Source organism: Cnephaeus nilssonii (genome assembly GCF_951640355.1).
Source record: "Cnephaeus nilssonii genome assembly, chromosome: 7".
Taxonomy (NCBI): domain Eukaryota; kingdom Metazoa; phylum Chordata; class Mammalia; order Chiroptera; family Vespertilionidae; genus Cnephaeus; species Cnephaeus nilssonii.
In genome coordinates, this window is record NC_137078.1 from 39,707,975 (window position 1) to 39,731,277 (window position 23,303).

General features: G+C 38.2%; 2 protein-coding genes across 3 annotated transcripts in view; one reads left to right on the forward strand and one right to left on the reverse strand.

Annotated features, from left to right (window-relative positions):
* The window catches only part of HS2ST1 (heparan sulfate 2-O-sulfotransferase 1), a 167,406-nt gene extending 164,206 nt beyond the window's left edge, over positions 1–3,200 (reverse strand). For both annotated transcript variants that reach the window (XM_079777482.1, XM_079777481.1), the window contains exon 1: positions 2,693–3,200. In XM_079777482.1, coding sequence (XP_079633608.1) covers positions 2,693–2,816 — 124 coding nt within the window. In that variant the 5' untranslated portion in view covers positions 2,817–3,200. The remainder of the gene's footprint in view (positions 1–2,692) is intronic.
* A 329-nt stretch (positions 3,201–3,529) lies between these two features.
* Positions 3,530–23,303, forward strand: part of SELENOF (selenoprotein F) — a 34,033-nt gene continuing 14,259 nt past the window's right edge. Inside the window, exons 1-2 of the mRNA XM_079776268.1 lie at positions 3,530–3,860; positions 10,845–11,012. Of these exons, the coding sequence (XP_079632394.1) occupies positions 3,786–3,860; positions 10,845–11,012 (243 nt within the window). The 5' untranslated portion in view covers positions 3,530–3,785. The remainder of the gene's footprint in view (positions 3,861–10,844; positions 11,013–23,303) is intronic.

Consider the following 23,303-nt stretch of genomic DNA (forward strand, 5'->3'; position numbering starts at 1 on the left):
TATTAATTTTCTTTCATCTCTGACACTTCTATTACAGAGAAAGGGCAAATTGCAATAATAAAATATTTTTCCTCTAATTAATTCCCTTTTAATGTGCACGAATTTCATGCACCAAGCCACTAGTGTTAATATAAAGTCCCAAGCAGCCTGGTATAATTAAAGGAACACACTTGATTTGAAATCAGATGTAACCTGTGTTCGAACACTGGTTCTAATACTTACTAGCTATGTGGTCAAGTTATATAATCTTTCAGACTGTTCCTGCATTTATAAAAAATGGCTTTCTATAGTGTTCTTGAAAGATTAAATAAAAATATCACATATATAAGTGCCTAACACTAAGTCTGGTTGTCAAACTACGCCTTCTTCTGCCTTCCTTTCCTAAGGAAGATTACTAACTGGCGACATCTGTTTTAGTACTGCCTTTTATAAGACTTTTTAAATCAAAAGATTACTGATATAAAGTAATACATTTTATTTGCCTTATTTTTGCATCTCCGGAGTATAAATTCAAGTGTCTTGTATTTCTTGGCTCATTTTTTAGAATGATTTTGTTTGATCCATATTTATTGGAATTCAAATTTCTCTCTTTTTTTAAATTATACTGTGTTGATTTCAGAGAGGAAGAAGGGAGAGCATGAGATAGAAACATCGATCAGCTGCCTCCTGCACACCCCACACCAGGAATCAAGCCCACAACCTGGGCATGTTCCCTGACAGGGAATTGAACTGTGACCTCCTGGTTCGTAAGTTGACATTCAACCACTGAGCCATGCTGGCCAGGCTAAAATTTTCTTTCTTGGAAAAAAAAAAAAAAATCACACACAAAACAAAACAACCCACCACGTTATTTTCTAGCTGTGGCTCTCTACATCTTCAGATAACTCTCTTTTTAAAATCATTCAGGTTGTGTCCATGAAAACCACTTTCAGTATTATAAAAAAAATGTTAGGCAAGGAGAGAAAATAAAAACTTGAAGTTATCCTAACCCACCGTAATGTGTCCAAGAATATAGCCACTCAACAAAGAATAAGTACAAACTTTAATTTTAACATGTCCAATTTCTCTAAGTCATTTTTTTTTTCTGTAAAGCTGGATCATTAATGAGGCCAGAATATGACCCTGGATGCTGCTAAATGGATTCCAAACAAAAGAAAAAGTGTATTGACCAACCTTCAATACTTAAAGTGAATACTTTCCCATCATACAGGATTCATTAATAAAATCACAGTAAATAAATTTGATATCTCTTCAAAACTATAAAGGGTAAGTTTTCCCCTTGAGTTGAGGACTGGAATTATCCTTAACTCCTCAACTTTGGTTGCACTTCAATTGGATTTGATGCTCTTGGATAGACCGCTCTTTATAATATCTCCAAGGCTTTTTGCAAATTCTACCAAAACAACAAAGAGTCAGCTACCATTGACAATATTACAATTATTTCCTGATACATTTGTCTCAAATACTAATCATCACCCACAGCAGCATCTAGCTGTTACTTCTAAGTCTAAATTGTACTGCTGCTGGTATTTTATGGCTTGCTTCTCAAAAAGTATTTAAAACGACACTGAGGTGAAAATGTATGCATAAAAACACTTCATATTACTTTTCCATATTCAAAGTACGGCCTCTGGAGCTGATTTTTAAGTGCCAAGTACATTTTTAAATCAAAATGTATCGCTCACATTCTTTTAACACCCCCTTGCCCATTCCGTGCTCCTCCCAAATGCCAAAGTTCCCTTCTACTCTGAAAGTACTTACTAAGTCTGTGCATTTTTCTGGTCTTTCACTTCACTGTCCAACTTTTTTGCATTTCAGACCTCCTCACCCATTAAAGTAAGCACTGTTAGCTCCTTATGGTACTTAACTATATGGTTAACTTTTTGCATAATCCTGCTTTTCCCTTCATGAACTTACATCTCAGTAATTCGGCGTCCCCTCCTCTAAAGTCATAATCATTGCCGCGAGGCAATGTACAGATACATATTCCTATCTTAAGCCCAAAATATTAATCAGTTTGGCACTACTAAAAATCAATTATAAAAGCCAGCATGCCTCGTTTCAGTATCTCGTTGAAGCGCTTTATTTGCTTTCCTGTCCTACCTGGACAGCTTATTTTCTCCCGTCAGTTGTGCGGTCCCTTGCTGCCCCCAGCACAGGAGTGCAACTCACTACAGTGCATTTCTTTTACTCACCATCATGCCCAGTATCTCCCTCCATTTCTGCGCATCTACCCCCAGGTGTACCTCCCCGTCCTCAAGATTCTGTATCCAGGTGCCCACATCTCAAATTAGAGTTCCCCTCGCCTGACACCGCCCGGGCTTTCTGGACGACTTCTAAGAGAGCAAACACACAGGCTGCACGTTCCTGTCGCCACCGAGTTCGGATCTGTCTTGCTCTCTCCCCGTGGAATGCCTACTTCGGGGTAAGGTTTCGGCTCTAGGAAGCCCGACCTCGCTACCTCTGTCCCGTGACCTCGAGAGCCCAGCACCGCACTCAAGCTTTATTCACACTATTCCTGGAGCTTGTGCTCTCGATGTCCCCAGCTCCCTCTGCAACCTTTTCCAGCCTCTAGCCGCCAGACCGGACCCCAGGTTAGGCGAACGCCCGCTCGCTCGGGTTTGCAACGCCTCCCCGGCCCGGCCCCCCTTTCCGCACCACGCACTCAGCCCGGAGTGGCTCTGCTCCTCACCTAGCTTCGATCGGGACTCCTCCAGTTTCTGGATCTGGTTCTCCAAGAAGAGCATCGCCACCGCGAAGGCCACCACCGCCAGCAGCTGCAACTTGGGCGGCATCATAATCCTGAGGAGCCCCATGAAACCCGCTGCTCGGGATCAAGACATACCGCGGGGGGCGGGGAGCACAGCCCCGGAGGCGAGGAAGACGCCGGGAGGAGCCCACCGAGCCGGCCGAAAGGCAAGGAGAGCGCGACAGCGAAGAGCACCACCGCAGCGACCCCCCTCTCCGCCTCCCAGTCCCCCGCCCCCAGGCGCCAGCACCAACGCCGCCGGTGCCCGCTTCTTCTCGGACGACTCGACGGCTGCCCCCTCCAAAAGCCCGCGCTGCAACACAGCGCGAAGCGGCTGCCGAGCTCTCGCCTCCCTCTCCTGCCTCAGTCACCGACCCCCGCGCCTGCCTGCCTGCCTGCCTACCTTGCTCCCTTCCTTCCTTCCCTCCCTCCTTTGCTCGCGGCCGCGCGCTCCTCCGCCAGCGCTGCGGCTGCGGCTGCGCCGCCCCCGGCCCCGCCCCCTGCCCACCCCCCCGCCGCCACCCGGCGCACGCACCCACGTACGCTGCTTGGCAACCAGAGGCTCCACCCTCTGCTCCCGCTCGGTGGTGCTTATTGGACCGCGGAACCCCAGCGCTTCGCTCTCGGTTCGTGTGTCGGTTGGTTTCCTTTGCGATAGGCGTCACGCAAAGCGGCCACCCGATTGGGTAGATTTGGAGAAGGAGGCTGGCCGAAACTGACGAGGGCGGAGCTTCTCGGCTGATTAGGCAATGTCGTGAATGAAAGGAAGGAACCCTCAGAAGCACAGATTTGGGGAGTTTAGGAAAGTGCCTGATATGGGTTCCCGAAAGGACCCACGATTTTATACGTATATCAAACGTAAAGATATTTGATCACCTTTAAGCTTCCGTATGCCCTGGGGTAATCCCTCTCTGCAGACTGACAGATTTGATGGCAACCGCTCTTAAGCGGCCTGTTTTTAAGTCAGGCTCTGGAGTGGACTCCCCTGGCCGAGGGGACCTTGGGGCAGCCGCAGACCGAGGGGGGGGTGGTAGCGATGGCGGCTGGACCGAGCGGATGGCTTGGGCCGGCGTTTGGGCTGAGGTTGCTGTTGGCGACTGTGCTTCAAGCGGTGAGTGGAGATCACCCCTCCGCGGCGGCCCCCCAGCGAGTGGGAGGGGCTGCGCTGAGGACGACGGGTCCTGGGGTCACATTTGGGGGTCACACTTGAAAAGGGTGGAAGGACTGGGTTTCCGTAGCCACGGCTGCGGCCGGAGTGCGACGTGGCTGTTTCCTCATTTGATCCTTATCCTTCCCGGCTCGGGGTTCCTAACGGTTCTTTCTCCTGGCTTCCGACTAGCTTGAGAATTTATCTTCTCTTGCAGAGTTCCTGCTAAAAAAACAATCTGCAAATCACACCAACGGGGAGAAAGGCAATGAGTCTTGGAAAGCAATGAAAATTGCTTTTTAACGGGAGGAAATAAAACCGTTCTTTATGACAAGGTTCCCAAGCCTTAAGAGAAAAGCCCGCAAGTCTTTGGTACAGGGTGTACTTCCAATTTACTCCTTTCTCTCAGTTTTTAGTGTTCCCTTAATTCACAGACAGCCTTTATCTCCGTCCTCTGACATTCACATACCTGGATGCACTTCAGGGGTGGTGGGTGTGTGTGTGTGGTTTTAAACAACATTGTTGCAATAAAAGCATTTACTCTATACTAAAGCATAACTTATTTTTTTAATGGATTTTCTAAAATGACAGTCTTCATCTCGTTTGAAATCGGGTAGTATTACCCAAGGTGTGTTGTTGTTTTTTAACTTCATTTTTCTTCAACAGAGCAGATGCGTTCTTAATCTTTAAGGAAAAGCTAGTTTTTACTTATTTTCCTATTCACCACGAACAACTTAATAATGGTTAATTCCTCCTAAAAAGTTTGCCATCCGTGTTTTGCTGGGTGAGTAAAACTTTTTTAATAGGCACTGTGCTTCGATCACACATTTCTTTTATCAGCTTAATTCTTCAGGTGTTCTTACGAACCTGAGTTTTTTCCTAGGAGACATGGGTTAACTGATTTGTCCAAGGTTTGGGGGAATTAGGGCCAATCGAAGGCCTCAGTAAATACCTCTGCTTTTCTTTTATCAAGGGGTTTGAGGATCCTGCCTGTTTGCTTTTGCAGCCAGCCATAGGTAGAGGTGAATTATTTCCTTTTGTAGTTAGCATGACAGTACTCATTATTCAGGTTTTGGTGCCTTAAAAATTACTGGGCGAACCCCTCTCTAAACTTTCTACTCAAGACTTTTTTTTTTTTTTTTTTTTTTTGCAAATGTTAGGTGATTTGAGTTCACCATCATGCAAAAATAAAAAGGAATAACATTCCAAGCTGCCTTCTCTTTATTTTCCTATCTCTGACTGTTTCATTATCTATGGCTGTATAATCATCTCAAAACTTAATGGCTTAAAGTAATGATTTCTCATGATTCTGAGCAGTTCCTTTGTTGATTGCCTCTGGCCTCATTTATGCAGCTGTCCTGTGCTAGTAGGTCAGCTGGACTGAAAGAACTGAGATGGCTTCATATTTAGTCGGTGCTTACTGGCAGCTGAGGCCGCTTGGTTCTCCTCCATGTCCCCTCTCATCCTCCAGGAGGCCAGACCACTTCTTTTCCTGGTGGTCTCAGGGCAGCACTCCTGAAGAGCAAAAGCTGCAATGCGCCCTAAAGCCTAGCCTTGGGAATCACTTCAAGTCACAATATTTGTCAAAGCAAATCACAAGAGCCATCTAGACTTCAAGGATGGGGAAATAGACTCCATCTCTCCATGCGAGGAGTGACCTAGTCACATTGCAGAGAAGGGTACATACCAGGATAAAAGGAATTTATGCCCATTAAACAATCTACCACAGTGATCATCCACACAGAATTTAAGCCAGAAACTTGGGTGTAATTGGTTTTACTTAATTAAATTTCTCTCAAATCCATCCACTTATTCTTAACCCCTTATTCAGGCTACCATCATCTCCCTCCTTAGAAATAGCCTTTTGGTTCACCCTTTGAATTATCAGAATTTAAATGGTTGACTTTGGCTTCCCAATAGCCTAAACCAGAAATTACTCATTTTAAATTATTCTCTTGCCTGGCCTGGGTGCCTCAGTGGTTGAGTGTGGACCTATGAACCAGGAGGTCACAGTTCGATTCCCGGTCAGGGCACATGCCCAGGTTGTGGGCTCGATCCCCAGTAGGGGGCATGCAGGAGGCAACTGATCCATGATTCTCTCTCATCATTGATGTTTCTCTCTCTCTCTCTCTCTCCTTCTCCCTTCCTCTCTGATATCAATAAAAATATATATTTTTTAAAAATTCTTCTCTCACTCTCTGAATCCAATTAGTCATCAAACCCTTAAAAATCTCCAAGCCAGTGGACATCTACTTTATTCAGTTTCTTCTTAAGGTGAAGAAAACTCTTTGTAAATGTCCTAGAGAAATATAGTAGCTTTCTGTTCACGCTTTGCCAGTAAAAGGGGTGGATCGTTCCACTACTGACATATTAAAAAATAAAATAAAATAAAAAATCTCCAAGCCAATCCACTTAATCCATTCTCTAGTTAGGTACTACCTAAATTCAAGCCACCATCTCTGCTTGCCTGGAATTACCACACCAGCTTCCTTAACAGGTCTCCCCATCTCTTTCCTCCCTTTTCAATCACAATGCATTCAAAGTCATCTTTCTGGAACGTAGCTGTCCTTATTAAAATTCTTCTATGGCTCTCTGCTGCCTTTTTTGGGGGGCGGGGGGGAGAGGACATTTATTGGGTAAATTAGAGGTAGAAAAAGTAATTCCTAGAATAAATGGGCTTAGGAAATAAGTTACAGAGGTAAGGGGAGAGAAAGGGAAAGGCATAGGCATGTTCCCAGCTTGTTTTTAAGATGGTCTGTCCTCCTTCACTTTCCTTAACAAGGCCTGTTGACCTGATACTTGTCTATCTGGACTTAATTCCCAGTGTTTACCTCTTTGGGGAGTGCAAAAATATAGAGGTGTTCTCCCTGATCAAGCCTAAAGTAAGGTGTTTAAAAAATACAAGACTTAACTTATCATCCATTTCCAGATTTGCAAAAGAAGATATACAGTTCTCTTTCCTCTATCATCAAACTTTATGCTGTATTACACAGACCCCCAATCTTTACTGCACCATATGGCTCTGTGTATGTGTCTGTACTCCACTGTCTCTGCTCCCATGGTAATTAGAATGTAGCTGAAGGGAATACAGGGACTGTTTTATATAGTGCCTTACATGTACTTGTTCATTGAAATCCCTCTGAAGTATGACTAGCTTCCTATTTATTTGTTCCTTCTTATTAAAGTCATCAGGATATCTGTAGTTTGTGTAGAGCAGTGAGTGTAGCGTGGTAATGATCCCCAACTCCTACAAATACAAAATGACTCTGAAAATACAAAGGGAGTCCTAGCAGTCCCCCCTTGTTGAACTGTTTTGACTTCCCTAAGATTTATTCCTGTCTCTTCTTTAATGACTAGTGTTTTTAAGAAAAGGCGGCAATAAAATCCTTGAAAATGAAAAGGAAGGTGTGTGTGGAGGATTGTTGAAAAACATTTAGAAGTTAGAAAAACTGCATTTCACATTTAGCCTGAGGGAGTGCAAAAGACCAGGTGGAATAAGTAGTTTTCAGTAATAAAAATGAACTAAATATCTGTAACCTGACATTGAATAAAAAGAGAATAAGAATATCTCAGCTCCTTGAGGTTGAGCTGATGAAATGAATAGAGAATTTTGTTCCCACTTTAATTCACACCTCTGAGTCCTTACACTAGACAAGTTGAGTTTTTATCACTGTCTATGCCTCTGAATAGCTCTAATTTAAAGCAGTCGTGGTTATCAGCTTTTCAGTGAGGTAACAACTGAGAGAAAGTGATTTAATATGAAAATATATTCTGAGTATGTTTAAGCAATAGAAAAGTAATATTTTAGTATGGCCTAAGGGAGCTGTTTCTAGAGTGCCCCAGAACTAAGTGGTATTCAATTCTTCATTCAGCTCATGTATAATTGTCTACATTCAGAAAGGCACTATACTGACAGCAGTATAGATGATACTGTGTGTCATTGGTTCTGACACAACCCCCACTCCTTTTCTTCAAAAGTTAACATCTGGATCAGTCTTATTTCAGTGGGTAACACCGTTATAATTGTCAGCATTTTTGCTGTTATTCTTAGTGGTCCATACAATAATGGTGCATCATGGATTCTGGGAAACATAGTAGTTAATAACAGTGGTTAAGGGTTTTGCAGGCAGGCCAGGATTAGAATCTTGATGCTGCCACCTATTGTTTGCTGTGTTGTCTTACTTAGACAAATTAACTGTCCTAAGCCTCTGTTTACTTCTCTGTAAAATGGAGATAATACCTTCTTCTTAGGGTAGTTAAGATTAAATAAAATGATGATGTGAAGTGTTTAATAAGTGGTGTAAGAGCTTGATGTTTCTTGTATTCATTTTCATGGGGTTCATTTATTTAGTCTCAAATTTGCAATCTTTTTGAAATAATGTGAGAAGCCTATTATTTTTCATAGAGTAAAGGCCAGTAGCAATGTACAATGCTTGGAGGAGAGAATGGAGTCTCTTAGCATGTCAATCCTACTTTGAAGTGGGGAAAGTTAAACTGTTAACCATTTGTACGCCATAAGCGTCTATAGACGCAAGCGGCGGACCTTTTTTTAATTAAATTCAAAATATCGTGGCTGTTAACTGGTTAAATGGTTAACCCAATCAGGGTTATCCTACCCTATCCTTAGAATCTACGTGTTTTTTACAGGTGTGGCTACTTATTTTAAAATTTAATATTTGACCTTAATGTGCACATTTAAATGCTGTTTAGTTGCTTTTTGGTAATAAAAAGATAAGTAGGCATAATTTTGAACTCCTCTTCTGTATTTTTAGCATTTAGTGTTTATCTTGAAGTGCTTAAAAATATGTTCTAATGTCCTCAGATTCAAAGCTTGAATTTGCCAAACCAATGGTAGAAGAACCAGAAAAAATTTTCACTCATGAAACTCAAGATACATTGTATCTCCCATACACTTATTCTCTATCCTATGTCTAAACAATGATTAAAACATAAGTAGGTTGGTTTTTTTTACCCTCACTCATGGATATGTTTTTCATTGATTCTACAGAAAGAGGAGGGGGGGCTGAAAGAGAGAGAGAGAGAGAATATCAATTGGCTGCCTCCAGGACTCACCCTGACCCGGAATCGAACCCACAACCATTCGGTGCAGAGAACAATGCTTTAATCAATTCATAAATACTGATTTGTAGTTATTAAGTATGCTTTCACAGTGGAAGGTGGGAATAATGCTAACATTTATTAAGTACCCACTCTGTGCTTGTTCTCTTTCCCTCGTCAAAACTCTGTGAGATTTCTATTCAGAAACTAAAAGGTAAGGTTGCTCTGTGCTGGATTTAAATCAAGATGTTGCCAGACTTCAATACATGTTTTGTATACTCATGCCACCTGTCAGTAGGTGCTCAATAAATGTAAGAATAAAATCAAGTAGTACGATCGCATGATTATTCATTTGAGGAATTCATTATAGCTGAAAAGTGTAATGGGATTGGAGAAGTAATTAGAGGTACAACTGTCAGTGACCATTTAAAAGCCACTGAGGCAGGAAAAGATTTGAGAGCTCTCTAAGAAACAAAATTACCAAAACTTGTTAACTAATTGGTTGTAAGAATGGTGAAAAGTGTGCAATCTGGAATGACTGACCTGGGCAACTTCCTGGTCAGGGAAAATGGTACCATTTTTACTGAATTACATTGGGTAGGAATAGATTTAAGGAGAAAAGGGTAAGTTTCACTGTTGTATATTTGGGGGGAGGGAGTGGCTTTGTTTTTTTGTTTGTTTTTTCACTGTTGGAGTTTTTTAATTTGCAATGCCTTTTGCAACATCTAAATGAGACACCAAGTAGTCTGTTGGCGTTGGAAGCTTGCCATTCAAGAAAAAGACTTGGGAGTTTCCAGTAAATCAGTATTTAAAGCCATGGGGGAGAAAAAGTTGCTTGTGAAAGTATCTACACCAAAGAGAGAACCAAAAATAGAAATGGCAAACAATAACATTTAAGAAATGCATAGAAGAGGAAGGAGGAGGGGGACAAGCCCATGGAAGGGGCAACTGGAGGGGAACAGTTTTGAATGCCTTTGCATTCGTGATTTTGGGCAAGTTTAGTTGAGTGGTAAAATCAGAAATCAGACTAGAGTAACATTGTAGAAATGGTGGACAACCATTAGAATGTAGGGCTTGAATACACCAAAGAATTATCATTACTGGTAAAATTAAGTCCCTATGAAGATGGCAGAGGCTAGAATCTGAAGCACAGGTAGAGGGATTGAGTTTAGACAGATACATGTACTAGTATGCCCCATTCACTGAAACATGAAAGAAGAATGGGTGAGGGAAACAGACTAATATTTTTGAAAGCCTACTTTTGCCAGTCATTCTGATTGTTTACATAAGTCATTTCATTTTTTAACTGCAAACTATTTTATGTAGGAAGTACTGCTCTTTGCTTTATCAGTGAGAAAATTAATGCTTAGAGAGGTTGTCTTGTCCATTGTCACACATTTTGTAAGTGGGGGAGCTAGTACCTAAACTCCAAAGTTTTATTTCTGATGTGCTCCTGTTCTTTCCCACTCCCCTTTCCACTCTTCCTCTCCTACACGTGAGTGAAGATCATTCTGTAGGATGTGGTAGGGGCCAAAATAGAAGTTAATGTTACTCCATAGACCCATATAAACAGGTATTAAGTTATTTAATATAATGGAAATTTGTTTTTAAAAACTATTGAATATTTAATAAAAGATATTATATGCAATATACATATCTAAAGAGATAATATATCTTTTAATCCATATTTTAGCTAAATGTGAATGATGACACATTTTTAAGAAAAGAAAAGTTATATGGGGATGAGTAGGGGGGGGACAAAGACTCATATAAGGTTATGGAGTAACTTATCTCCAGTGTGTTAGATTTTGACAATCCTGGTTTCTCTCTTTTGGGAAATTTTATAATGTAAATATGGAATTAAGTTTTATTTCTATTTTTTATTTTCAGGTATCTGCCTTCGGGGCAGAGTTTTCATCAGAGGCTTGCAGAGAGTTAGGCTTCTCCAGCAACTTGCTCTGCAGCTCCTGTGATCTTCTTGGACAGTTCAACCTGCTTCAGCTGGATCCTGACTGTAGAGGATGCTGTCAGGAAGAAGCACAATTTGAAACCAAAAAGGTATTATTTTCTAGTATCTCTCTCCCATTAGATGTTTTAGTTAAGATAAGGTAAAATACTAAATCAGCTTAAATATACTGTATATAAAGAAGTCTTCGGCTTTTACATTTTGTAGTTTTAGAAACTCAAATGGATTTCTTTCCTGTCTCATTAGATCAAAACAAACAGGAAGGAAAAGTACGATTACATGCCAAGACCCCATGCTATCATGTTGTCTTGCAGAGGAGGAGCAGAATTACTATAGCATGCTTGGATCCTGAAGCTCCGCATTCTTTCCAAAAGATGGCCACATGAAGTCAAAGAAATAATTGATCAGATGCTTTTATTCAAAAATCAGTTTTATAATGAAATTTGGGATGAAAACAAAACACCCATTACCTGGCACAAAATTATAGAAAAGGAATTACAATTTTTAATCTGGTTAGCAAAGAATATGATCTGTTAATTTACACACATATTACTAGTATTTCCAGGCACAACCTCACCTTTAACACCAAGGTTAGGTAGCTCTAACTGTTCAATAAAATCTGCTATGTTTTGACCCACTGTTGAAATTAGTAACTTCCTTAATTTTTTTAATGTTATTGGACACGCATTTATTTAAAATATCCTAAATATTTACAAAAGTAAATCAAGTATCGCTTCTGTTTCTCAAGTGTCAAAGTCAACTACGTCTTCACAATGTATAGGTTCACAATAAGAAGGTATGCATACAACCATATACACACATTTTTCATAGGAATGGTTCTAAATATACATGTAAAGAACCTAACACTGAAGTATTATGCCTTACTAGCCACTCCATAGTGCCAGATGTGCCATTATACAGAAACAGGGGTAAATATACAAGCATTATCTAACATACAAATTAGTGCTCATTATCCAAGATGACATCTTCATGAGGGATGCCCAGTTTAATGTTTCTAGACAAGATAGTAATTCTTAGTCTATGTAAATCATTAGTTCAACAGCCTTATTCATTGAAAATATACAGTGAACTTAAAATATATTTCAATAAATTAAAAAACTTTCTTAATTGTTAAATCTTTTTATTACAGTCCTTAGATTTCTTAAAATTGTAAAGTACCCTGAAAAGATCATTTATATTATTCAGATGAGTAAAATAATGGTGGCATCTCTATGTTTCCTTTTAATATTTTTTCACTTCTACATAGTGAGGTGTTAAAATACATTTAAGGATTAACAGTTTGAAAAGCTTTCAGACAGTAATTGTATCTTCTCATTATTAGGTAGTAAAAGTTTATTTCTAACACTAAGTACAGTTTTATAGTTCTAAAAAAAATAAGCAGAAAAGCTTTAAAAATGTTAGTATTCACCATAATTTCATACTTGATTTCTTGGTTGTCAACCTGAAATTTCCAGTGTTCCAAAATTGGCTTTCAAGTCTTCCGTGTTTTTCATTTTCTTGTTTCAAATATACCAATAATATAGTTTAATGTTTAGGAGATTTCCATAATATGTTAGTCGTTTTGCCTGAAAAAGAAATTTAAACAAGTTTACACGGGACTTAGTTTAGTAGGACCCTTCCCCCTTGTTTGTTTGTTTTTTGTTGTTGTTTTGTTTTGTGGGGTTTTTTGGGGGGGTTTTTTGGTTTTTGATGGGATAAATTGCTGAATGAATCTGTATAAGTCATCCTCTCATCTTTAAGCTCTTATTCTATGGTTTTCCAAGGTCTGTGCACTGTTCAACCAATAGTTATTATTTCCCAAGACACAAAACTTCAAGGATTGAATAACAAGGGGTGTTCTATAATAAACAATTTTTACGACACACACTCCCTTATAATTAAAAGTCAGTTGAGAGGTTCTGCCCTTTGACTGAAATCAAATGTGCCTAAACTATAAACTAAGTGCATATAAAAGTTATTTTTACTTATTGCCCTTTCTCAGTAGTATTTTTTATCTAACACTTGATAAGCAGATTTCAGACGTTTAAGAAAGTTTTAGAAAAGAAAAACTTAAAAGTGTTGTGTTTTTTTTTAACTCTACAGATTGAGAAGAAATTTCTTTTATTTAAATTTTGGAACATCTTGGTCTCATTCCCAGAATACCAGTAGAAGCCTAGGCTACAGATCCCCAAATTATACCATAAGTGGTTCTGGAAAATAGCTCAATAGTTCAGGTATTTGCCATAGGGCTTTTTCTTTCTTTCTTTTTTCACTTAAAAATCTACTTTATAGGTAATACTAAAACATAATAAAATTATTCTCAATAATTATTATCATTCATTAGATTCAAATAAATGGACCTAAATATGTAGTGCATAAAATAATTTTAAGAATATAGTCAGATCCTCTCCACTTCTCACCCTGTTACCTAGTCAGAGTTAGACTAATGCTAATTGGCCAGCTTTATATAGTAGCATTCCCATTTTCTATGTGTATCATATTCTGCCTTCACATTTACCTGCACTCTAAGCAAGTCAGAGAGTACAGAGGTAATATTATCATGTGGATAGTTCAGTGGAAGTTTATCCCTTTCTCTCCTTTTATAGGGGTTTTTGAAGAGTTACGTTTTCATCTCAGCTTCCTTGCTTACTAGCTTTGTGACTTCTAACCAGCAAATCATTCCAGGATTTTCAGTTTTATTGAGATAATTAGATTATCTCATATTTTCTTTTACCTTGGTTATGTGCTGAAGTGTTATCTACTTAATTCTCACAATAACTATAATGTAAGTTCTATTATCTATATATATAATCTATATATAAAAGGCTAATATGCAAAGTGTCCCCTCAGGAGTTTGACCGGGAGTTTGGTTGCTTGCTATGACATGCACTAACCACCAGGGGGTGCCACCCAGCAGCCAGAAGGCCCTGATCGGCCCTGATCGCTGGCCAGGCCTAGGGACCCTACCCGTTCATGAATTTCATGCACCAGGCCTCTAGTTCTTATATAACAGAAGAGAAAACTAGGGTATAATCTGCCCAAAGTTACCCAACAATTGGGTGCCACAACTTGGCTTTATCTCAGGTCTATTTGACTTTAGAGCCCCAAGCTTTTAAACCTCTACACTATTTTGCCTCTCATCTTGAAAATGTTAATAGTAACTGTAAAAAAATGAATTGAGTTACATGGAAAACATCGGATTGGCTCTCTGAAGGCCAGCATTTATAGTTCATTTTGTTAACATAATTCCTTCACTACTACTTATTTAAAATTATCAGATACTTTTGGGGGGGGGGGCAGTCACTAGGGGGAAAAGGGAGGGGGAACATCTGTAATACTTTCAACAATAAAAAATTTTTTAAAAATAAGTCATGTAAATTTTCTCAATTCTGGTAAAAGAATCAAAACATTTAGTTACTTTCAGTTTACTTGGAAATTCTGTAGCCAATTAAGAGTAATTTAGAAGTCAACTTAAATAGCATTATTCAAGATAGTAGCAAATTTTAAGCTTTAGCCTATCAGAAATAGAATGTTATTAGTGTGTAAAAATAGAAGAATGAAATGAAAGTTAAGCTAACTATGCATGAAATTGTAACCACTAAAGAAATTTCACAGTTGTTAAAATAGCTGCACTTTATTGTATTGTCTGTAGTATCAATACATGAACTGATTTCTTCAAAGGAAATTAAATATAAATGTCTTCAACAGATTATTCTAATTATAATATAAAAACATTCTCAAAAAAGCTTTTTTTACTTATCTAAATAATGTTTGGCAACAGTTCAAATTCAGTTTAAAAATCACTAAGGCTACTGAGTAGCAACAATAGTAAATAATGACACAAATATTTACTTAATAATAATAGCCACTAGCATTCATTAAGTGTATATTATATGAAGGTGCTGTTCTAAGCACATTATATAAATTAATTTATATAATCCTTATAACAACTCTGTAAGGTAAGTACCATTATTATTCCCATTTCATAGTTGAGTCTGCTATAAATATATGTGTCATATATTTGTGTAACAAGTTTTAAAGTTTGTTTTGTGTAGTTATTTAATTGAACTGAAAATATTATTTAAATATTTTGTTTTCTAAGTATGACATTTAATCTGGCTTTTTTTTAAATATATATTTATATTTATTTCAGAAAGGAAGGGAGAGGGAGATAGAAACATCAATGATGAGAGAGAATCATCGATTGGCTGCCTCCTGCACACCCCACCCTGGGGATCGAGCCCACAACCCAGGCATGTACCCTTGACCAGAATCGAACCCAGGACCCTTCAGTCCGCCGGCGGATGCTCTATCCACTATGCCAAACCAGCTAGGGCCATCTGGCTTTAATATGAACAATAAATGTAGTCAATTTTTTTAGGTATTTACTAATTAGGACCAGCTTCTATCTAAGCATATTAAAACATTCTGTCTCATTTGCATATTATATTTAAAAAGGACATAAGCCCTTAAAGTAATTCATTATTTATCCTCAGTTTATTTTACAACTACATTTTCTAGACATACCTACCTACCTCAGAGCCAAAATAAACTTTCCACACTAAATATATCTTCTTAGTATAGGCTCTGAGAATGCCAAAATAAGACAATAGTCATTGTCCTTGAAAAGTAGAAGAAATAAGGAAAATGGACTACTAGAATGTAGTTAGCAGCATATTCTCTTAAGCTAAAACCTAATATCCAGTGTTATAAAGGTAACCACTAAAAGAATCAGAAAAACAGAAACAAGGAGGCATGGATCAGATTATCGGGCCTCAGAGGGAGTGTAGGGGAGGGTGGGGGTAAAGGGGAGAGATCAACCAAAGGACTTGTGTGCAAGCATATGAGCCTAACCAGCGGTTAAGGACAACAGGGGGGTGGGGACATGTGTGGGGAGGAGTGTGGGCTGGGAAAGGGGGGATGAGGACAAATATGTGATACCTTAATCAATAAAGAAATTTAAAAAAAAAAAGAATCAGAAATAAAAGTTGGAAGAATGGAGGAATCAATAAATCTCTTAAAGTTGATATATTGAGAACTATAGATATAACCATGTTAATCATTATGGAAGTGACCAACAAAAGAAGTAAAAATAAACTGTTCAAAATTAATTAAGTGGGGATGGGAGGCAGAGGAAAATTTTTACTTATTTTATACCCTTCTGTACTGTTGTTTTTTCAGTTGTTATTATTTACAGATGCATTGATTTCTTTAAAGAATTTAGTGGGGAAAAAAGATGGAAAATTGTATATGTTTTTCATCATCATAATAAAAAAAAGAATTCAGTGAGATGTGTACTGTAAACAAAAAAGATTCGTGTGCTATGAAAGCACACAGAAGGTCCCTGGCCAGTGTGGCTCAGTTGGTTAGGGCATCCTCCCTTATACCAGAAAGTAGCGGGTTTGGTTCCACTCTGGGAACATACCTGGGCTGCTGATTTTATCTCTGGTCAGTACGGGAGGCAACCCATTAATGTTTTCTCTCTAGCTCTCTCGTGCTCTCTCTCACTCTCTTCCTCTCTCTCTGCCTTCCTCCCTCTTCTTCCTCTCTCCCTCCCTTTCCTCTCTTTAAAGTCAATTAAAAGAAAACACAGAAGGAAGGTTGTAACCATTTTACAGGTCAGGTAAATATTACCACCTGTTTATATAGAAGTTGATGCCTATGATAAGTTAGAAAAATAACAGGGAAAGATCATAAGGTCATCTCTGGCAGAAGGAAAAGTTGATGAAAAAGCAGTCATGAGAAAGATGGCCATCTAAGATAAATCAGATAGCTTGATTATGATGAAAGATGGTGACTATTAAGTAGGACCTATGTATGTACCTTGCTCAATAAATTTGAACTCTATCCTATAAGCAGGGAAGAAAATTAAAGAATTTTAAAAACAATGGACTGGCATCAGATTCAGAATTTAATAACTTTAGTTGTTGGTGTAAACCATAGTTGACAGGGCAGAGGGGAATACTGTTGCTGGAAAAATAATATATAGCAGAATATAGGGGCTTAAGCCAACATATTGGTAGTAAAGATGGAGAAGGAACAGTTCTAAAAAAGATTTAGGCAAAAAATAAAACTTAAAGGATTTATTTATTTAACTGGATTAGAGGGGGAAGGGATGAGTGAGAATGCTTCCCAGTGTTCTTACTTGAGAAACCTATCCGCCTACCCAAGAAAGCTATAATGGACTTCAACTAGTTACAAGGTAGCCCCTTAAGGCAGTGGTGGATGGGAGAAGGGGCAGCAACAGAGGGTAACTTTTTTTTTTAATTCTTTATTGTTTAAAATATTACACAAGTTTCCTTTTTCCCCCATTGACCTCTCCCCAGCCGCCCACACCCCCCAGCTCATGCCCTCACCCCTCTACTGTCTGTGTCCATTGGTTATGCTCATATGCATGCATACAAGTCCTTTGGTTGATCTCTTACCCTCTCACCCCCACCTTCCCTCATAGTCTAAACTTTTTTTTTTAATGTATTTTTATTGATTTCAGAGAACAAGGGAGAGAAAGAGAGAGATAGAAACATCAGTGATAAGAGAGAATCATTGATCGGCTGCCTCCTGCACGCCCCCCTACTGGGGATCGAGCCCTCAATCTGGGCATGTGCCCTGACCGGGAATCTAACCATGACCTCAACCACTGAACCACACTGGCTGGGCCAGAGGGTAACTTTTAATAAAACATACTTCTTAGCAACAAACTGCCTTTGCAGTTTACTTTTTTAATAAATGTGTTAAAAGTTTTAATTTAGAAGGCCATGAATTCTAAAATTGATAGTATACTTGTCAAACAGTAGGCAAAAAATAAAAATGTGTGTAATGGCCTAGTCTTTTGTTCAAATTTTATATTGTTGCTCTTAAGTTTTGAAAATACTGTTACGGGTTTTGGATTATTATAGGCTTGTTTTTGTATCTGTTTTTTTTGTTGTTGTTGTTTTTAAACCTCTCCTGAGGGCATGTTCATTGATTCTGAGAGAGAGAAAGCAAGAAACATCCCTGTGAGAAACTTCAGTCGGTTGCCTCCCCCACGCACCCTGACTGGGCCTGGAGATCAAACCCAAAACCCAGGCATGTGCCCTGGCAGGAAATCAAAACCTTTTCCTTTTGGTGTACAGGACAACATTCCAACCAAATGAGCCACACTGGCCAGGGCTGTATCTGTTCTTAAACTTGAATATCTAAGTGATTATTATCTGTAAAGATGATCATAATTGCCTCTTCTTATGATAAATTTTTCTCTTTTTTTGGTTAACCGTTTAGTCAGAGTCTCTAGTCCCCAGTTATCTTTTCTTCTTTTTATTTTTCCCTTGTGGATGATGTAGACAGTGTTTTGTCTAAGTGGTTGGGAATAATCAGTGTTGGTAACATTTTTAAAATTTTTATTTTTTATTTTTTTAAAGAGAGAGAATGACAGAGAGAGAAACATCAATTTGTCATTCCATTTATTTTGTGAATTCATTGGTTGCTTCTTATAAGTGCCCTGACCGGGAGTCAAATCTGCAACCTTGGTGTATCAGGACAACGAACGTTCAAACCAAATGAGCTACCCATGAGGGTCAATTTCTTTCAGTAATGAAGTGGTAATAGCAACACTAACACAAATGTGTTCTCCTTTGAAAAGCAGCTTTTGCTACCATATATAGAACCTTCATGTTCTGTTGATGAGGCTGTTGAAAGTTTGGATGTTGAACCATATTTTGTCTGGATCTCAATTTTTCAAATTAACAGGAAATAGGTTGTATTTTTTTTTAAACACTTAGGAGCAAAAAACAAAATTGAATTTTTATGATTGAATACTCCGTACTAAATAGTATGACATTTTCTAAAATATTTTTACTTATTATGAAGAGGCCTAGTGGTTTTATTAAAAACTATTTACTATGATATTTAAGCTTAGACTCATTTTTACCAAATCTTTGGATAATTTGACTTAATGATGTTGTGTCAAGTTATTTCCTTTCATTGTTTATTTCCTAAGTATACAAATATTTTACTTATTTGTATACTTAGGAAATATCTGCAGAATTTAATGCATTGTTCCCAAGTGATGAAGTAGATTATTCATACTTGCACCTGAAGTATGTATAAAGATATGTCTTTATCTGTGGGTTGTTTTGTTTCTAGCTGAAAATCTAATCAAACATCCTCAACTCTAGTGATGAAATTGTTTTAGGTGCATGTACAAATTCTTTTCTGTTTCATAGAATTGAAAGAAACCTATTCTTTTATTCCTCAGATTTTAGAGTTTGAATATTCTAATTTAGAATGGAGTAATGTAAAAAAAAGATTTTTTTTAATTTTATTTTATTGTTGTACATTTTCATTGAGCTTTCTTAGTGGAACAGTGATTATATGTTCATGGAACGATTCCCCCAGTGTATTCTTACCTCCCTTAGAGCCTAATTTGAGTTAGGTAAATGTTACCTTGATTATTTTGTATAGCTTTCTCTATCTTAAGGCAGAAACTAAAGATACAAAAAGGAATAGCATTTTTATAATGTAATAGAATAAGTTTTCAACTTAAGGAACTTCCTTAGGTATCTATAATTATAAAAGTGTAATATGCAAATCAACCGAACAGAAGAACGACCGTTTGGACAACCATGCTATGACACGCACTGGCACCAAGCCAGCCAAGGCGAGTGCGATGCGATTGGTCAGGGCGCCCCGCAGAGGGAGGCCCAGGCCACCGGCCAGCGGGGCTATCGATCGAGGGAAAAGGGTGGGGCGTGGCGGCGGACACAGGCAGCACCAGGCCAAGAAGCCCGGGTGCCGGAGGGAAGCTGGTGCCGGCAGTCGGGGGAAGGAAGGCCTACCCTTGAACGAATTTCATGCATCGGGCCTCTAGTAGTGATACATTGCTTTATATTTTTTTAGTTGAGTAGATTTTTTTTTTTTGAGAGTTCAGTAGACAACACCTAAAAATGAATCTCAGGGTTATAATATAGAATTCTATTTTCCAACTTGGTTTGCTATAAGGTAAAATTTAAATATATTTGCCTAATCCTCCGTATTCATTCATTATTCCTATGTAAGAATGGCCTTAGAGTGTGTATGGAAGTGTCAACAGATACACCATTTGCCTTGTATATCTGCTACTTCAGTGACTTAAAGTGAAATCTTGACAGAAGCTTTCTATTAGATCACAAAAGAATTATTACCCTAATCATTTGTCCATGTGTAATTATAGCATATTGTTTCTAGCACTCCAGACATTTTTTAAAACATCAGAAAATATGGAATGATTTGATGATGAATAATGAATTAAAACTTAAAACATAAAAAAAAAAAAAACTTAAAATATCAGCATATCACTCACCATGTGGCTTTGGTGAAAACATTTTCCCTGAAAATTAACTGGCCAAATTTTGCTAAAAATCTGCATGTTTGAAAGGAGTAATACTGAATTTGAGAAATTACACTGAATAAAATTAATATTTAAAGAGTGGCTCGCTTGTATATTTGAGTGTAACATAATTGTCTTTCATTTAAGTCTAACTTTATACTCAGCTTTTGTCATGTTAGAGTTATATTTTCTTATTTTTAAATTCCTACATTTTATTCAAGGGCAAGCCTTCAGTAGACCTATAAAATAGTTACTCCTCAGATCTGAATTCTGATCAGTAGTTAAAATTTTCCTTTTGTTTCACCTATTAGAGCATTTTCTTCATATTGCAACTTAATAGTCAAAGTGTTTCCAGTTTTTTCTAATCCTCCTATTGAGTTTCAGTAATACTAAAGTTTTGCCTTTAAATAAAAGAGAATTTCGAAAATAAGAATGGCCACAAGCAATACTTCATAAAGGAAGACAGAATAGTGCAGCATATGTCTTGCTTAGTCAATCCTTACCTCATTTACCTTTTAGAATTTGTTTAGTCTGTTGAGCAAAAGCCTACTGTTTGATTGTTTTGTAATTTTTGCCTCATTAATAGTTGACTATAGTCCAAGGCAGTGATTCTACTCTCATCCCTGGCTGCCCATTGCAATCACTTGGGTAGTTTTTAAAGTAGAACACAAATTAAAATACTGATGCCTGGATCTCACCAGCAAATATACTAACTTAATTGGACTGGGGTAGGTTCCAGGGATCAGTAATTTTCAAAATCTTTCCAACTAATTCAAGTGTACAGTCAAGGTTGAAAACACTGCTCTAACATAATTTGAATTTGAAAGCTTGAGAAATTTTTGGAGTGGCCATTCTGATTACAGAGGAATGATGAATGACAGCCCTGAATAGTCCCAGAACAGAAAAAAAATATTAACTATGAAAATGGTTAAACTTATGAAAGTATTATCATAATAGCTATTGTTACTTATTGAGCATCTAAAAAAATCTAGGATTTTTGCTTTTTTGTTAACTCCTTATAGCTACTCCAGGAGATAGTGAACATATTTTGTTCAAACAGTAAACTGAAGCTCAGCGAGAGTGACTCATCCAAGGGGACATGCTTATAAATGGTGGAGCCAGAATTAGACTATATACACATTTTATTTTATAACTTTGAGATCTTTTCCCTGTACTGATAAAAGATAAACCTGGGGCATATTAAAAATTTTAATAGTTTGAGCAGAAATCATCTCAAATCCAGCCGCATCAGATAGAAATGGTAGAAGCATCCCACCAACAGAAGTTAGGGGCAAGACTTTTATTATAGAGAAAATGCAGAAGCAAAGCAAGGAAATTATTTGATTGACTATAGCTTATGCAGTTGCCTTATTTGGGAAAGACTAGTTGGCTGTATCTGATTGTCTTAGGTTTTGATTTCTTAACTTTGAAGCATTTTACAGGCTTAGGTTTTGGTTTGCTTACATAGGCTGCTAATGCCTTAGAACCAACCCAGTGTAATGGCCTCCTTGTTTAATGTAACAGTACCATGCTATATGAAAATTTTGATATTTAGTTTGACTTAGTTTATTTCAAGATTTTCTTACTGTCATCTTTCTTTAGAATCACGGATATCATCACCAACACAGTTATATTAACCCTTTGCACTCGCTTTTTTCTCGATTCCTTTATTCTAATGCTAACCGTGTGGAGTCACACTCGACATCTGAGTGCAAAAGGTTAAACTAGAGGCCCGGTGCACGAATTCCTGCACCAGTGGGATCCCTCGGCCTGGCCTGTGGAATCAGGCCAAAACCAGCTCTCCGACATCCTCCGAGGGGTCCTGGATTGCGAGAGGGTGCAGGCCAGGCCAAGGGACCCCACTGGTGCACGATTGGGGCCGAGACACAGTAGGTTGGCCAGCTGGGGCGGGACCATGGGAGAGCTCCAGGGCATGTCCCGTCCGTCTTGCTCAGTCCCAATTGGCTAGACCCCAGCAGCAAGTTAACCTACCTTTCGGAGCATCTGCCCCCTGGTTGTCAGTGCACGTCATAGCGACTGGTTGACCAGTCAACTGCCCTCTGGTGGTCAGTGCATGCCATAGTGACTGGTCGATTGTCTGCCCCCCTGGTGGTCAGTGCACGTCATAGCGAGCAGTTGAGCAGCCTTAGCATATCATTAGCATATCACACTTTGGTTGAATGGCTGACTGGTCTTTAGATGCTTAGTGTTGGAAAGTAGTAGAATATTTCTGACTTGGACCAGGTATATAGATTTGTGTTGGCGGGTGTGATGGCCGCAGTAAAAATTAACAAATGCAACATTTTTTTTTTAAATTCAGAAAATGTACATAATTCACAAGTGTTCCCTTTGTTCAGTGTTATGAATTAACTTATTTTGGAATCTAGCAATATGAGAAATAGCATAGGCCATTTTTTTGTCTTGCTGTTAATCTGAACTATTTTGTAGCAACACATTTAGACTTTACTTACAGCAAAGTAACCACCACAAAATAAAGATTTTCTTGGCTTTTTCCTGTATATGAAAACCGCATTATAAGCTCTTACTGGAGGAGGAGTTATTATATTCCAACAGTAATTTATCAGGAAAACCTTTCTACAATGTGAAATGTACAGAATCTAAAATTGATATACATACAAATAAATCTTTATTGTACTTAAAGTATATTTAAATCGGGGGAAATGAGCTAACCACAAAGCTGAAATTTAGTTAAGAATAAAAATCACTTATTTTTAAATGAGAGGAAATTAATACATATAAAAATCCTGTTACAAATAAGATAAAAGAATCATAGAGCTGCATAGTTAGATATTTCTACTTATAACCTAGAGGATTCTATTAGTTCATGAAAACCTAGCAATTGCAAGTAATATGGAAATAGGTATAGACTCCAAAAGGAAAAGTTGTTACTTGGGTATCATTTTTGTATTTTTCTAAAGGTGTCTGTGTAGTTCCATTTAAATTATTTGGCTAGTACTATAGAAGCCCAGTGGACTAATAACCTATAGTGCCTAGAGTTAGATTTTCTATACAAATAAGG